This window comes from Ascidia mentula, chromosome 2, assembly GCF_947561715.1.
Source record: "Ascidia mentula chromosome 2, kaAscMent1.1, whole genome shotgun sequence".
NCBI classification, from domain to species: domain Eukaryota; kingdom Metazoa; phylum Chordata; class Ascidiacea; order Phlebobranchia; family Ascidiidae; genus Ascidia; species Ascidia mentula.
In genome coordinates this window covers 11409993-11424673 of record NC_138567.1, presented here as the reverse complement: position 1 = coordinate 11424673, position 14681 = coordinate 11409993, and the positions used below count along the sequence as shown (strand labels likewise).

The following is a 14681-nucleotide window of genomic DNA, read 5'->3' as shown; positions in this document are numbered from 1 at the left end:
ACAGCTTATTTGCCAAAAGCTCGAACTTTGCGCAACGTGTGCTGTGCTGGCAAACAATGACTCAATCGCGTTTTTCATATGCCTGACACGCCCCCTGTAGGCCTTCGTCCGAACTGTGCCACGAGCTCACTTTTGCTTGTGCAACCTGACGAACAACTACTGCCCAAAGGCGTATTTTGTGAACATTCTACGGCATTTGTTGAAGCTGAAGCTGCTGAAGTTGAATTTGCAAAGCGTCGGACAGTCACAAAATAAATATGACGTAAGTTTATTTTCTCTTCTTTTGCTTGTTTTTTTGTGTAGTCTGTGTGAACATAATGTATAATGCAAGCGGCCTTGAGTAAATATATCCATAGGTAGGAAGATTGATCAATCAATTACACGTGGTAAAAAGCGACGTAGCCTGTCAGTTGAGAGACTGTGGTGTTGGCGCTCGCCAAAATCCGCTTTTGGTTGCCTGAAGGGCTTATCATATAGCTTTTCCAAAGTGCTTGGTGTGCACCATGTTTTGAGCCGCCTCAGACAAGTATGATATTCGAGTACAATTCGTTTAAATTTATTGCGATGAGCGCATTTCTGTGACTTTTCCCTTTGTTATCTTGCTGTGTGATTGTTAGCTACCTCGAATATTTTTCTTTTGTAACAACCCTTTGTTCACTGATAAGTCACAATGAATAGATATATTTGTTTTGGGCAACAATAGACCTTGTCTGGTTCTACTAATGCAATTTAGGAAGCTGACTGGTTTGTAATGTAATATCGAGAAATTTATATCAACAAAGTGATTCAGTAGAAATGATCGTATTGTTATCACCATCCGTTTGCACACAATAGCTCTGTCGTTTGGAATGTTGTGTAAACAAATAGGAAGGGATTGCCAGCAGAAGCATTTTGCTAAATGCTTAATAGTTATGCTTTCATTTCTCCAGCAACACGCGCGGAAAAGAGACCGGCATCCTGCTGGTTGCCCAAGTGATATGCATCGCTCTTTTCGGCCTCTTCGTCGACTACGACTCTTCGTTAGCACCACACAGCAACTCCACTGAACATGCGGCTGAACTGGAGAAGGCGAACAACCTCTATCCGCGTAAGTGTCTTTGTTCGGCAAAGGTCGCCGCCGTTATCATATTGCGCTGTGGTATCAAATCCTGTGTTGTTCCGGCCGGCATTTCAGGTATCGGGTGTGTACGTACGAGAAAACCCGTCGACGTTCTGTGTATGTTGGACTTCTTAAAAAGCAGCTTGGTTTATGTGTTTTTACTTGTCCCTGTATAGTTGATGCAACATTAACCAACACAACCCATCTCGCCTGCTTGCGGAACTGAAACGTGCCAAAATTCGACGTCGGGCAATATTTTCGTGCAAACACAAAACGGTAGCTTGTCACCTATACTTGCATTATTTACGTCCTGGTCGTGCAAGGCAACAGTGCAAGTTCATCGCGAGACGCGTGTTGCTTAGTATTATGCCATGCACAGAAAAGATTTTGCAATATCAGTTGAAACTTTTATCACCAATGAACAGTTTTTGTGACCATCAAAACATTCATTAAAAAAAACTTCAGTTACTGCACTTGATGTTTGTCAAAAATCTGTTTTCGCGCGGGGCGAATTTTTGCGGCTTTTCGCAAAACGAGCGCCATAAAAAACACTCGTTAAACAGTGGACTCGCAGTTCTGGAAAGAAAACAAATCCAACAGTGTTGAAACAAACTGCAATTCGTTCATCGCCAACTAATGTACATTTTTGCAGTTTTCCAAGATGTGCACGTTATGATGCTCATTGGTTTCGGCTTTCTGATGACGTTTCTTAAGCGCCATGGCTTCGGTTCCATCGGGTTTAACTTTCTCCTAACAGCATACGTCATCGAATGGTCTACCCTGGTCAATGGTTGGTTTGGGATGATTGGCACTGGGGGAAAGATTTATTTGACAACCGAAAGGTAACCACCGAAATATAAAGTATAAGCTATACTTGTCAACACACATTCCATGACATGAACCCAACAACAGTAATAATACTTTGTATAAAGAACGTGTCTTTTATGCAAAACTATCTTTTATTGAAAAGGCAAAACTATCTTTTGTGTTAGAAAGTGAGCCCTCAATGGCGACAGGATTTCAGTTAACCAAGTTTCACTCATCGTCTATAAAATAGATAACGTGTCTTTTGCAGTAATGACATTATGTCCCGTTTTGTTTAATGTCCTGTCACAATTAAGCTTCAAAAACGTTAAAGACGAATTATGAATTATAGGTGCTGTACACACAACTATACAAGTTATGTAGGTAACCAAATTATCACTTTTACAACAACGATTGTAAAAACGGCCGATCAATTGATGGCGTTGTTTTGCACGAGCACGTGGGTTAAGTGGGATCGCTTGCATGCAAAATAGTGACTCGGGCTCGCAATCGCAATCGTGCCAGAAAAACATGCCAAAATCGTATAAGTTTGGATTGGTAAACTCTTTCCGAAGGGTCGTAAGGATCAGTTCGTGTTTTGAAAAGATCGCACTCACGACTGCGAAGTGTCGTGACGTCACATAACCTGTAGGAAGATTATGTGTGATTATCTTTTTTCCTTTGTTCAGCCTCCTCGAAGCTGATTTCGCTGTGGCGACAGTACTGATCTCATTCGGTGCCGTTCTGGGCGTGGCGAGCCCCGTCCAGCTAACCATCATGGCGACTCTAGAAGTGGTCTTTTACAACATCAACATTTATGTTGGAGTGACAAATCTGCAGGTTGGTGTACGCTGTGGTAAATGGTTAGCATGGAAACGAAATGCGACATCTAAATTCAAATATTCTGCCTCTAAACCCTGGGATGAAACGTATGTCAGAATTATATGGCTCTGGTCATTTCTTCGTACGAAATTTAGATTGCCTGTCGTTCGCTTTTTGATTAATCAAACATTTTTAGTTGCCGTGTTAGATAACATCTCGGTAGATGGTAAGTAGCATTATATCAACAAATAAAAGCACGCGTCTGTTGACGGAGCAAAATAAAACTGGGCGATATATTCTCACACTTCATTCAATAGCAACTTTTACACTGTGATCACAGCGTACATAAGTTATCAGTGAATATCTTAAACTGTAACAAGAATTGAAAACTTTGGAAATAAAAGCGCTATGCATTTAGATTTAAAGCCCATGCATGTTGACAACATGGCACCCGGCAAGGTTTTAATACAAAATCAATATCTCGCAAGTTGCGGTCACACACTGTGTAGTAGGATGTGGATTCGTGTTTAATGCCTGCCTGACAAACAAAATTTAAATCGTCATTATGTTGAGACAATTCATACAACCGGCGTTTCTCTAGCAGCTAAAGGTAACTGTGCGTGACAAGCCTCACAAACATCGACACCCAGGGCATCCGGTGTCGGCCTTCACGCGTCGTTGATCACCAAATCCCTCTCCTCTTCTTTCGGCAAACAAAATTCCAAACGACCGAAAGGGCAAACTGCAGTATATACGCCCTTTTTTCAGTCTTTGTTAAGGTCGATTCGTTGCGGTTTTGGGGGCCATGTAGCGCAGCTGTGATTTTTTGCACGCTGCAAAAGACGCTGTCTGATTACAGGGTCTGTTTTGCACAGTTCTTTGTCCCTATAAGGCAAAGACTGGGAGGATTGTTTAAGCCTTAAACAAAACATTCATTGCAGTACTTTGTGTTTTTCAGGCCATGGACGTCGGCGGTTCCATCTTCATTCACCTGTTCGGCGCCTACTTCGGTCTGGCAGTGGCGCGAGTCCTTTACAAGAAAGGACAGACCGATCACGACAAGGAAGGATCTGAATATCATTCGGATATCTTCGCTATGATAGGTAAGAAAGCATACGACTAACCTATCACGTGATTCTGACGCCGTAACTTAGCGTATCTTCCTGTACATCGCGTGCGAAAAGTGTGCTTGTCTACCTGCCAACTTTTCTGCGATAATATCGGTAAACTCGTTATCTCCACGCTAGCATGCCAATACGCGCCTTGGATTACTGGACAAAAAATAATCGCCAGCCGCTCGACTCGTTATATTATGAAGAATTAAACAACCAACTTTTTTTCATCATATATTTGAAAGATTTTATCAACTCTGAATAAACCACGCCTGATGCGAACATGATACAAATGTGGTTTCGTCATAAGCAATTTGATGCCGACTCCATCACCTTCGAGGTTTCATCGGGCTCCACACTGTAATTCAATTTTCACGTGAATTAATTATGTTACTGACTTAAACTATGGGAGAAAGTTCAGGGGTATTTTATGCAATGTGAAATTGAAAGGAATGACTTAATGTTCAAATAATCGAGCTTTTTCTATCGATGCTGATAAAAAATGTTTTGGGGGCCAAAGCTTGCATTCTGTGTGACCAAAATTTGAAACTTCTGTACAACTCCCCTTGTAGTTTGTCAGCCAGTGAACCATAGCGCAGTTTTCGACTGGGCTACAAGGTGAAAAATACGTGTGAACACAATCAGTGCAAAAAGCGTACCTACTAGCTAACGAGATATTGAGACCCGCAATTTTTGCAACAGTAGTCTGCATCAAGAAATAATGAGAAACACTGACGTTGTCTAATTATATGGCATGAAATTAAAATTAAAGGATTGAATTTGCGCAACAGCTGTGTTACTTATAATTATCATCTTTGCACGCGATTCACAAGTGACGTGATAGCACAAATTTCCAGTGTTTTGATCTATTTCTCAGGCACACTATTTCTCTGGCTCTACTGGCCAAGTTTCAATGCCGGACCAGTGGAAGGCGCTGATCGTCAACGTGCTATCATCAACACTGTTTTAAGCTTGGCCGCCTGCACCGTCACCACTTTCGCTATTTCAACTGCTGTGGACAAAAAAGGGAAACTGGATATGGTAAGTGGTTGGTTGCATTTAGGTATAATTAAGGCACGGTCTATGAGCAGGTATTTGCTTATTAGGGAAGGCCTTGTTCCATAACGCGTTCAAGTCCGTTGAACAAAAACTGCGTTAAAGATCAACTTTGCCGTGAAATCTATACCTTACACTTCGGCTAAAATTTGTGGTCGTATGGACCAAACGCGGTCAAATATGGCCATTAAAAACTTGCCTCTATACTAAAAATCGGCACGTTTTGTACATGCAGGTCCACATTCAAAACGCGACTTTGGCTGGAGGAGTTGCCATGGGAGCAAGTGCGGACCTCGTGGTACACCCGTTCGGAGCACTTCTTATCGGAACAGCAGCTGCCATTCTTTCTACCCTTGGTTACAAATATCTACAGGTGCGCCTCTCGATAGTTACCCTTATTTTGCGTCTTTCTGTCCTTGAAAGATAGAAAATCAATCTGGACAATGAAAAACACGATTTTTATGAATTAAATCATAATTTTGACGAATTGAGCTGTGTCTTGCGGTTGCCCCAAAATGTTTCAACGAAAGCATTTTCGTGCATTCGTTGTTTTTTGGAGGCAAACGAAAGAAGTTAAAAAGAATTCGATACATCTTTTGTCCGAGTCTTTACCATATAGGCATCGCAAATGCTGCAGCTCGAACACCGTCTACCTGGGGGAAACCAACCGTTTCTAAAAACTACGGTTTAACACTACAAACATACCATTTTCTACAGCACATACCGGAGATAAGGGTTTAACGAGATTAAGACAGAAGTAAACATAACAAACAACTCTAAATTCCGACAGCCCTTGCTCTTGCGCACCATCAAGTTGCACGACACATGCGGAGTGCATAACTTGCACGGAATGCCAGGAATTCTTGGGGCTTTGGCCAGCGGCATCACTTGGGCGATCCTTGGGCAATCTAACGGATCGAGGTAAGACAACAGTTCCGCTTCCAAATCGTTACACGAGTCCCTAGAGAATCTCGCCACCCCGACTCGCTTGATTGGGATTGGAGTGAAGTCCATTTGTAAGGGGCTCTGCCCAATTTCGAAACTTACATCATTGTCGAAATCTCGTTCTTACACTGCACTTGCAACTCGCTTTTGGGTGCAGTGCAGCTGAGTAATGAAAGTTCGGAATGTTAAGTATTTATCTATGCATCAGCGTTGCACGCTATGCACAGATGGCGTTTCCGTTTCAAAAAAAATACATAATGCAAAACTATGACCGTGTGAGTGCTGAGCCCTAACTAGGTCAAGAGAATAAAGGTCGCTTTGTTACGTCACAGAACGGGTGGCACGCAAGGAGGTTTCCAGGTTGCAGCGATGGCCGCAGGTCTTGGTTTGGCATTGGTTGGCGGAACACTGACTGGATTCCTGCTGAAGATTCCCGTATGGGACAATCTTGTTACCGACGAACTGTACGAGGATGAAATCTTCTGGGAGGTAAAGAGCATATTTTTTCACGAGAATGGTATTGACCTTTGGATACAGCCGTTGTCAGTGGTTTGCAATGTCCGCATTGGGTTGAACGTATGTAAATATTATAGTATATGTAATTTATATATTTTGTTGTAAATATAAAACGTAATTCAACTTTCACTATAATAATAAAACTCAATTTTCGGGGAAAAACGTTTTATTAAGTCATAGTTATATATATTTCCCGTGTCTAACTCTTTATGAATGGTTATAGTGCCAAGAGGAAGCATCACTTACCCAATATACGCTTACACAGTGCCAGGAATCCAAGGAGGACAATGACGTGGAAAGCCATGGAAATGAAACGGCCGCGGCCTCTGAATAATTTGCGGTGTTTTGTAGCGCTCCTTTGCATGTCATGATGTTTGAGTTTGTCCTTTGTGCTCGTGTACATCTATGCCTTCTAATTAATCGCAGCAAGATTAACCCAATCTTGTGTGCTGCATTCTAACCCAATGCTCAAGCCTGAAAGTCACGCTTTTTCCTTTGCTCTTTGCCCCGTGCATGTTGTGGGGGAGACTTTATGATTTTTTGTGGTGCCAAAGCAACTCGTATACAGATACAAGTTTTGAGGCACACCTCATCTCGTACTTGCTGGTACGATCTCAATATCCGTTTGCCATATAAAGAAGTCCTTTACGCCAGACCCACAAGAGTGCGCTGCACCTAATGGATACGTATATTGTTAACATTTATGTTTAAATGTAAATGTGGTTGGGATTGTTATAACAGATTACGCTTTGGGGATGAAATGCGAAGTTAGTCAATTTACAATTCAGGGCGGGATTTCGTGTCATTTTATGAACTTTGTAACAGAATAACTAAAACTTGTTGGCTAACATGGGCGTTTCTTTTTTGTTTGGATTATGGTTGACTTCGTTACTGACCTCAGCAGATGTGTTATAGTAACCAAATGGCCACATAACGACGTTGCTAAGTCGGTTAATTGTTTGATAATCGACATGTTTCTTAACCGTTACAAATACAGTTATATTAAAAACTGGGCCTCGCAAAAATTTGGATCGAAAGAAGCCCAAAACGTAAAAACATGTATATTTGTGTGGCAGGCGTTTTGGCTGTATTTTTTTAAATAACGTCGACTTATTTATAATAACTAGTGGGCTGGATTATGCACAGGGACAAATAAGTAGGTTGAATTGGGTAAAATGGCAAATCCAAGCAAGTATAAACAAATGTTATTTGCTTTCAACGGAATAGAAATTCAAGGTAAGTTAACATTTAGTTGGAAATCGCCAATTCTAAACAATTTTAAACGCAAAAATATGAAGATGGCATTGACGTAGGTGACCAGCTCCCAAACCAAAACGAGTCTACCACGAACCCTAAAACGGTTTGAGCGGTTTACCATTTTGTAATAAAAAAAAAACGAAATAAACAAAAATGTAAACTTGCCTCTCAATGGAATCTGCCTGTACTTCATGAAATTATTGCAAAAGTGGACAACCGTTTGAACGCCGAATGTCAGTTTGCATGTTAGGTTTAAGTTGTAAAAATATTCTCGTGCTAAGCTGTGCACACAAAAATATGTTGACCTTTGTTGGGTAAAACATGTTTCATACGTGCATGTATCATAAAGACAGATATAGCTTAGTAGTTGATACCAGAAAAAGCTGTTACATACTGCGTTAACGCCTTGTATTGATTTCCAGTTATTCTGACTTGGAAAAATATATGTATCATGATTACATGTTGGTCGGGCACTTGCACCTATACCAATATTTTCAAAATGCCTAATGGACCGCGTGTTTAAGATCCCTGTCTTATACAGTCAAATAATACGTTTGTGACAATTCAATACCGAAGCTATAAGGTACCTTAAAAATGTCATCGTGAGCATAGTCGGCATTATGGGCATAATGCAAACTAGTCGTAATAGACCAAAGTAGGCTTTGCATTCAGCTCACATGGTCACCTCGTAGCAATATTGCCATGGACTTTGCTCAGGTTTGAAACACCATAGTTATTTCCTGGAGACCAAACGGGCGGGGCGCTAGGTAATAAATGGGCGCTTGCTGACATGGCAAATTTTCTCTTATACCGCAAGTCAGTGTTTCCCAACCGGTGGTACGTGTACCACTAGTAGTACGCAACCGCATTTCTGGTGGTACGTGAGCACCTTTCCGTAATTTACGGGTATAGTTCGAATTTAACAAATCGTAACTGATTTCAAAATTTTGTATAGTTCATCCCCTAGGTTACTTTGTAACACTCAATAAGGTGCACACGACGAAACTGTTTTACCTCCAAGTGGTACGCAACCACAAAAATGTGCTAAAAGTTATTGATTATGACGTCACAATGAATTTTATGTATGTCACAATGTGTCATCAACCAACGCTAAATAATTGCTGTTCGGTGGTATGGTTACATGTTTTTAACTAGAGTTTGGTATTGAAATATTAGAAATCAGCCGAAATTGGTGGTCATTCCACCAACGTCACCCATCGCATTAATTGACAAGCAACAAATAAATTCGTTATGTTTTTTGTCTGTTCTGTTGGGCGTTGTTAAATGATTAAGGTGTTTTGGGGGGCGTTGAAGAAAAAAAGTTTGAGAAACACTGATCTACATAGATAGTATGTGAAAATATGACGAACTGTATTATTTCATAAGAAGACTTTTTGTGTTGTGGGCTAGAAGTCTTGAAAAATATGGCAGAACCGGAATTTTGCCATCATAAAAGGGGTCCGCCAGGACAAGTTTGGGAGAACCAATATGCTAGATGTTATTTTGCTTGGTTGCAGTCGCTGTGAGCTTGTACAATTGGAGATAAATCCGATTTTTCAGGTTAGTTTACCTCATATGGAGAAGTACAACTTGGTACGAAGCTACCTGCATTTAAATTCGTGCTTTGAATATGATATGCGTAACAAGTCGGCCGTGGTGCTGTAAGAAAACCATGTTGTGGACAAACATTATAGAAATATTTTGCACAATATTTATAGGTGCACGCGGCGAATAAAACAGTTTTGTGAAACTGGACCTATTGAGTAAAAAGTTTACGGAAACTCCCACCGGAAAATAATTTAAAAACCGAACCGGCAATAAATCCGGGTAAAAAATTTTCGACAAATATTCTGTTTTGAGACAATTGAATCATTTACAATGTGTTTTTAATATTTTAATCTCAGTTTTTACATAAATTGATAAAAATCCGTTTTGCGGGATTGTTGATATTTTTTAAACGACACGGAATCCCAGCGACAGGCAACCTGTCTCTCACATGTCACCGTAAGTGCGGTCATGCGTGCGAAAAATGCACTAGAGCATGGCGAATATGGGCGACGGTCTCGTTTCGTTATAAAAATGCGTGAAAAGGGATTATTTAGTAACATTTCTTTGTTTTTTAATATTTAGCTGTAACCAGGGATTAACATGGGTAAGCCAAAGACTACTAAAGTGGGCAAGAAACACGCCAGTTGTTCAGAAAATTGGAAAGCTCTTGAAAAGGAAATTTCCGACAACAAGATAAAAAACAAACAAAAGGAAACAATTGAATCATCACCTGAGAACTCCAAGGAAATACATAGAAAAAGAAAATTACTTGTCTTAGATAAAGAAACAAATGCTAAAAAGACAAAGAAAACACATGTCAGTATTTCAAACGATACGCCTCCGAACAGTAAATCAAACACTGGCGTGATGAAAACAGAGTTAAAAAATAAAACTACTAATTCCAGTCCCAAACACAAGAAAGGGGGAAATAATAAAAACATTAATGGCAAAAATGGAAAATCATTGGGAAGTGGAAAAGATGTGGATATATGGTTTGATGATATACCAATCGAGGACATTATGGAAGCGGATACTGACAGTGCAAACATGCTCAATATAGTGTCGAAAAAAGCTTCCCGGATGGAAACGAGCCACACAGCTAAGAAACTGGTGAAATCAAATGCATTTGGTGGATTAACAAAGGTAAATGTAACATACTAAATTTTTTGTGAATCCCTGGGAGTCTATGGCGTTGCTCAATATAGATCAGGGTTTCCTAAACTGGGGTCTATGGATCACACAACAAAAAGGCCTAATCTAAGTTTGTGATTAAAGCCTAGGTTGTTTATTTTTTGCTTTTCATTATACCTTCCACACCGATTAGGTGGAAAAATTCATATGACAAAAAAAGATTCTAAAAAAGGAAAATTAGGAACACCTTGGCTTGGATAACTTAAACATGTGATTCAGACATTGGGTCTTTTTAGGCAGTTGCAATGGATTGTGAAATGGTGGGAGTTGGTGAAAGTGGAAGAGAATCTGTTCTTGCTCGAGTTTCACTTGTCAATCTTTTTGGAAAATGCATTTATGACAAATTTGTCAAGTCACGGGAAGAAGTTACTGATTACAGAACATTTGTCAGGTAGGAGCCCAAGCCATGGGAGTAAATAATTGGCTAATTAAGATTTGTGTTAAGATAAAAACTAACATTACATTGGCATTAACAGTGTATCCTATTGCTTGTCTTAGTGGTGTAAGGCCAGTAGATCTTGAAAACGCTGAGGAATTTGAAGTTGTACAAAAAGAAGTTTCAGATATTCTGCAAGGGAGAATTTTGGTGGGCCATGCCTTGTGGAACGACATGAAAGTTTTGTTTCTTGATCATCCCAAAAAGTGTGTTAGGGACACAGCCAGGTAGGTTTAAATGTAGACATCCTTGATTAAAAATTCAGTCACAAAACCAATATCTTAACTCAGGTACAAACCATTTAAAACAATGGTTGGTGGGAAGTCTCCTGCTCTGAGAGTACTCTGCTCCAAAATTCTGGGGGTCCAGGTTCAAAAAGGGGAGCACAGTTCTGTTCAGGATGCCCAAGCTGCTATGAGGCTTTACACCATGTTCAAAAAACAGTGGGAGGCAGAAGCGCCAAAAACCTTTTTAAGCAAAAATCAGAAGAAAAAGTTTAATGCAGACGAAAAAATTAAGTCCATGCAGGGGCGGACATGAATATGTTTTCTTAGTTGGTTGGAAACCTTTCATCTCAATTAACCTACAATATCAAGCCAATGAGTACATGTAGACTCTCCAAACAGACGTGACCATTGCAACTATTGATTTTTTTGTTCAAATTGTTGTATTATTAGGTTTCAAGAATACCCACAAAAGATCTTCCTCATGACTAGGTTTTCTTTATTAACTGTGTGCACATCTGGTGCTTTCCCTCCAAACATTTTTGGTTTCAGAAACATGTAATCGCTGGAATCAAGGTGATAGAAAGGCACAAAATGGAAGGAAAAACAATGTTGAAAATTTTGAGGTGCCCAATACACTAAAACATGTTGGAATTTTGTTGTTGAAATGAAATTGAACAGAACAAGAGTTTTAACACGTTTTAATAATCTATGCACCAGAATGTTTGTTAGCATTTAAACCCAACTGATAAGATGGGTTAGTTTTGCCTATTGGCATTAGCGCATCAGCAAAACACACATTTTTTGTCAAAATATGACAAAAATCAAAACTTGCCATACAGCGTAACATGTAGATAATGGATCGACTAGTGTTGCCAAATTGTTGTCCGGTCACTATTAACAGCTAAAAACATAGTCGTTGTACGAAGCAAGATAACAAATTTGTGTAGTTTTGATCATACATATAAATCTGAAACAGAAAACCCAGGTATTGAACACGGATAAATAGTACAGGAGATTATAGGAGACATGAAATGTATGTGGCCCCTTAACAAACTTTTTTTGTCAACATATGGTTATCTTTGGTGTTCCCTTCCATCTTGGTTCATCTGACGAGTATAAAAAATATAGGAAATATATCTGTAACTATGTGCACGATAAATCATGTTTGAAATGTTAAATATCCAGTGTTTTTGGTGACACATTGCACCAAGCTATGGCTATGAACTGTCCCGGCCCGTTTCCATTGGTTCCTGTAAAGTTGTTGGCTGATTGGTCGAAAACAAACCTTCACGTTTGGCTTTTTCAAGGGCAAGAACTGAAAGAAATAAACATTAACAACCACCCTTGCTGGCACAAGTAAAAGTGTTATTGCAAAACAACTCACTTCTGTGTTCGAGCTGATTGTTTTGTCTTTTCAAGTTATCAATATCCTGTTTATGACCAGAATTCCGATTGGTCATATCCTGTATGTATTCGGTGGCTTTATTTAGGATTTGAGCTCTCGATGCCTAGCAAAGATAACTTGCATCATAAGACATAGTCATGGAGGTAACCAAAACCTAAACTTATCATACAGAGAATATTGTATATATAATACATAAAGACAGAAGGCCAAGAGGCAGATGGAGCCTTGGGAACCTACCAACTATATCATTAAGTATAGTTCTAGCTAAGGCCAACCCTGGTGCTAGGTTTTAGTCCAGACATAGCAAACCCCAGCCCAGGGGCCAAATCTGGCCCGCCAGGGTTTGGTATGAATTAGCGTTACTTGTAAAAGCACTGCTCGTACTTCAGTAAAATGAAATTTCATGCACCTTTTTACGCTGGGAGCAGCATTAAACTTCATTTGTTGTAAATAGATTAGCTAATAAACTGTAATTTGTTTGTCCACTTTATACTGGCCCGGATTTCAACCCACCTGCCAATTTTTTTTTAAAGCAAAGGAGCAGTAATTTTTTACAGATAATATGAAATAAATATGAAATAAAAAGTTTTAGCTAAGGGATTTACCTTTTCCCCTTGCAAAGACGGCACTGAATCTCTTAGCCCATTAAAGCTTTCCTTTATGTGGTCTCTTCTTTTTCTTTCCAAAGCATTGTGGTGTGATCGTTTACTAAGCTATAAAATATATATATTTGTTTATAGCCACCAGAGTTGCAACAAACTCTTTGCTGCACTTACACCAGTCGACATGCCGTTCTTGTCATCCTCCATCTAATAAAAACAAAGAGTATAATGACTGGGGTACTTGATCACGTAACCATTTCATGTGGAAAGTAAACAAAGGCTGCCTGACAAACATTGCACCACATGCTGTTCAAATAATATGCAAAACAATTTTGTGCAAATAAGATGTCAGCAGCTTGCTAATTTGTAACAATTTTTTTCTAACAGTCTTTTCAATTTGTAAATATATTTTTAAAGTGTTGATTTCTGGCAGCATCAGTAACAAACTGTGTTGCAGAATGATTCAGTTATGTTGAAAATAAAACACATAAAGTGTAACCCATACTGAAAAGATCTTTTTCCAACAACAGAGATGCATGAAATAACAAACATTTTCATATAATAATGTACCATATTTTAATTTATCTGTTTTTGTGGCACAATGTAACATACCTTTTATTCACAGACGTTTACAATTAAATAAAATACGATATGCCAGGCAGCAACATAATAATGATAATATAGTTTATTCTCCCACTAAAACTAATCAAAAATAGCAGATTGCACGGTATATTAATGGGATGGACAAGCTTAGAACCAAAAGTGATTGTCGAGAAGCCTTGGAAACCCTAACAGTTTACCAGAGTGGAAAGTTTGTGTTTTGCGCGGAGGATTTTGTTTCGGCGATCCTTAATTGCGCGGCCAATCACAACGTTTTGCGCGGACGATCACAACATTTTTTCGCATGATTATCTGTAAATTTTTGACACTTTTTCCAGTCTGGTCAGTTTATCTAAGGTAGGTTTATCAGTTATCTTTTTCCCAGCTGACTGCCAATAAGAATATAAAGTGTTTGCAAATCACCCCTGCCACTACATATTTTCCAGTTTGGTTTGGAATATAACATAATGCTTCTTACATTAATGCGATATGTGCTCAATATGTTACATTTCAACACTTCACTTGATTAAACGAGAAATATTGCTTTTCCTACACTTTTATATTAGTTTTAACAAAACATATTGAGGTAGGCTTTAACCATAATTTTAAGATGTATATATAAAATATCAAGATACAAAAAGACACAAACCATATTTACATCACTGTCGACATCCACCTCCCTGTCATCATCAAAGCATTTTGTATATTTGTGATCCAGCTTTGCGTTTATTTTGTGCACCCCTTTTCAGGACTGCCTTCAACCATATACATAAATTATTACCGGGAAACAATTTTAGGTTAACGGCGCGCTACCAACATGAAGTCTTAAACTACCAGTTGCCAACTTACAGTTGTGACAAATGTATACATCCGTTGATTTATAGCAAGACTAGGACAAGGAAAAACTCGTGTTACGCTTGCGCGTAACGCTTGACTGCTTTTGATATAGCCTACATGCTTGGAAAATACAACAAAACAAATTGAAAAAACGGGAAGCGAAACTTGATGTGTATCCACGTGATCACATAAATATACTATTGGCACTTATATAACTAACAACC

At 39.2% G+C, this 14681-nt stretch overlaps 2 protein-coding genes across 4 annotated transcripts; one reads left to right on the top strand and one right to left on the bottom strand.

The window, feature by feature from the left end:
* Positions 1-111: 111 nt before the first annotated feature.
* LOC145888671 (ammonium transporter Rh type A-like) lies at positions 112-11345 on the top strand. 3 transcript variants are annotated; one of them, XM_082979472.1, is made up of 10 exons: positions 112-262; positions 930-1087; positions 1752-1941; positions 2593-2743; positions 3684-3828; positions 4715-4878; positions 5129-5266; positions 5684-5814; positions 6171-6327; positions 6578-7783. In XM_082979472.1, exons 1-10 carry the CDS (start codon positions 258-260, stop codon positions 6686-6688), a joined length of 1350 nt encoding a protein of 449 aa, XP_082835598.1. In that variant the 5' UTR covers positions 112-257; the 3' UTR covers positions 6689-7783. The 3 variants fall into 3 exon arrangements, with proteins under 3 accessions (XP_082835598.1, XP_082835600.1, XP_082835599.1); XM_082979474.1 differs by lacking the exons at positions 112-262; positions 930-1087; positions 1752-1941; ... (3 more) ...; positions 5129-5266; positions 5684-5814 and adding exons at positions 9742-10302; positions 10587-10741; positions 10849-11013; positions 11077-11345 and having other exon boundaries at positions 6185-6327; positions 6620-9438; XM_082979473.1 differs by lacking the exons at positions 112-262; positions 930-1087; positions 1752-1941; ... (3 more) ...; positions 5129-5266; positions 5684-5814 and adding exons at positions 10587-10741; positions 10849-11013; positions 11077-11345 and having other exon boundaries at positions 6185-6327; positions 6620-10302.
* Positions 11346-11374: 29 nt separating this feature from the next.
* LOC145888672 (protein max-like) lies at positions 11375-14570 on the bottom strand. The gene is made up of 5 exons (XM_082979475.1): positions 14279-14570; positions 13195-13227; positions 13024-13131; positions 12398-12521; positions 11375-12328 (listed from the first exon to the last, which is right to left on the bottom strand). Exons 2-5 carry the CDS (start codon positions 13225-13227, stop codon positions 12231-12233), a joined length of 363 nt encoding a protein of 120 aa, XP_082835601.1. The 5' UTR covers positions 14279-14570; the 3' UTR covers positions 11375-12230.
* Positions 14571-14681: the final 111 nt, after the last annotated feature.

Excerpts from the sequence above, each read along its gene's own strand:
- LOC145888672 (XM_082979475.1), bottom strand. The coding sequence starts at position 13,227 with ATGGAGGATGACAAGAACGGCATGTCGACTGGT. Across the intron at positions 12,522-13,023 it reads CGTCTTTGCAAGGGGAAAAG|GCATCGAGAGCTCAAATCCT; the intron begins GTAAATCCCTTA and ends TATCTTTGCTAG. Across the intron at positions 12,329-12,397 it reads CAATCAGCTCGAACACAGAA|TTCTTGCCCTTGAAAAAGCC; the intron begins GTGAGTTGTTTT and ends TATTTCTTTCAG.
- LOC145888671 (XM_082979472.1), top strand. Across the intron at positions 1,942-2,592 it reads ATTTATTTGACAACCGAAAG|CCTCCTCGAAGCTGATTTCG; the intron begins GTAACCACCGAA and ends TCCTTTGTTCAG. Across the intron at positions 6,328-6,577 it reads AGGATGAAATCTTCTGGGAG|TGCCAAGAGGAAGCATCACT; the intron begins GTAAAGAGCATA and ends GAATGGTTATAG.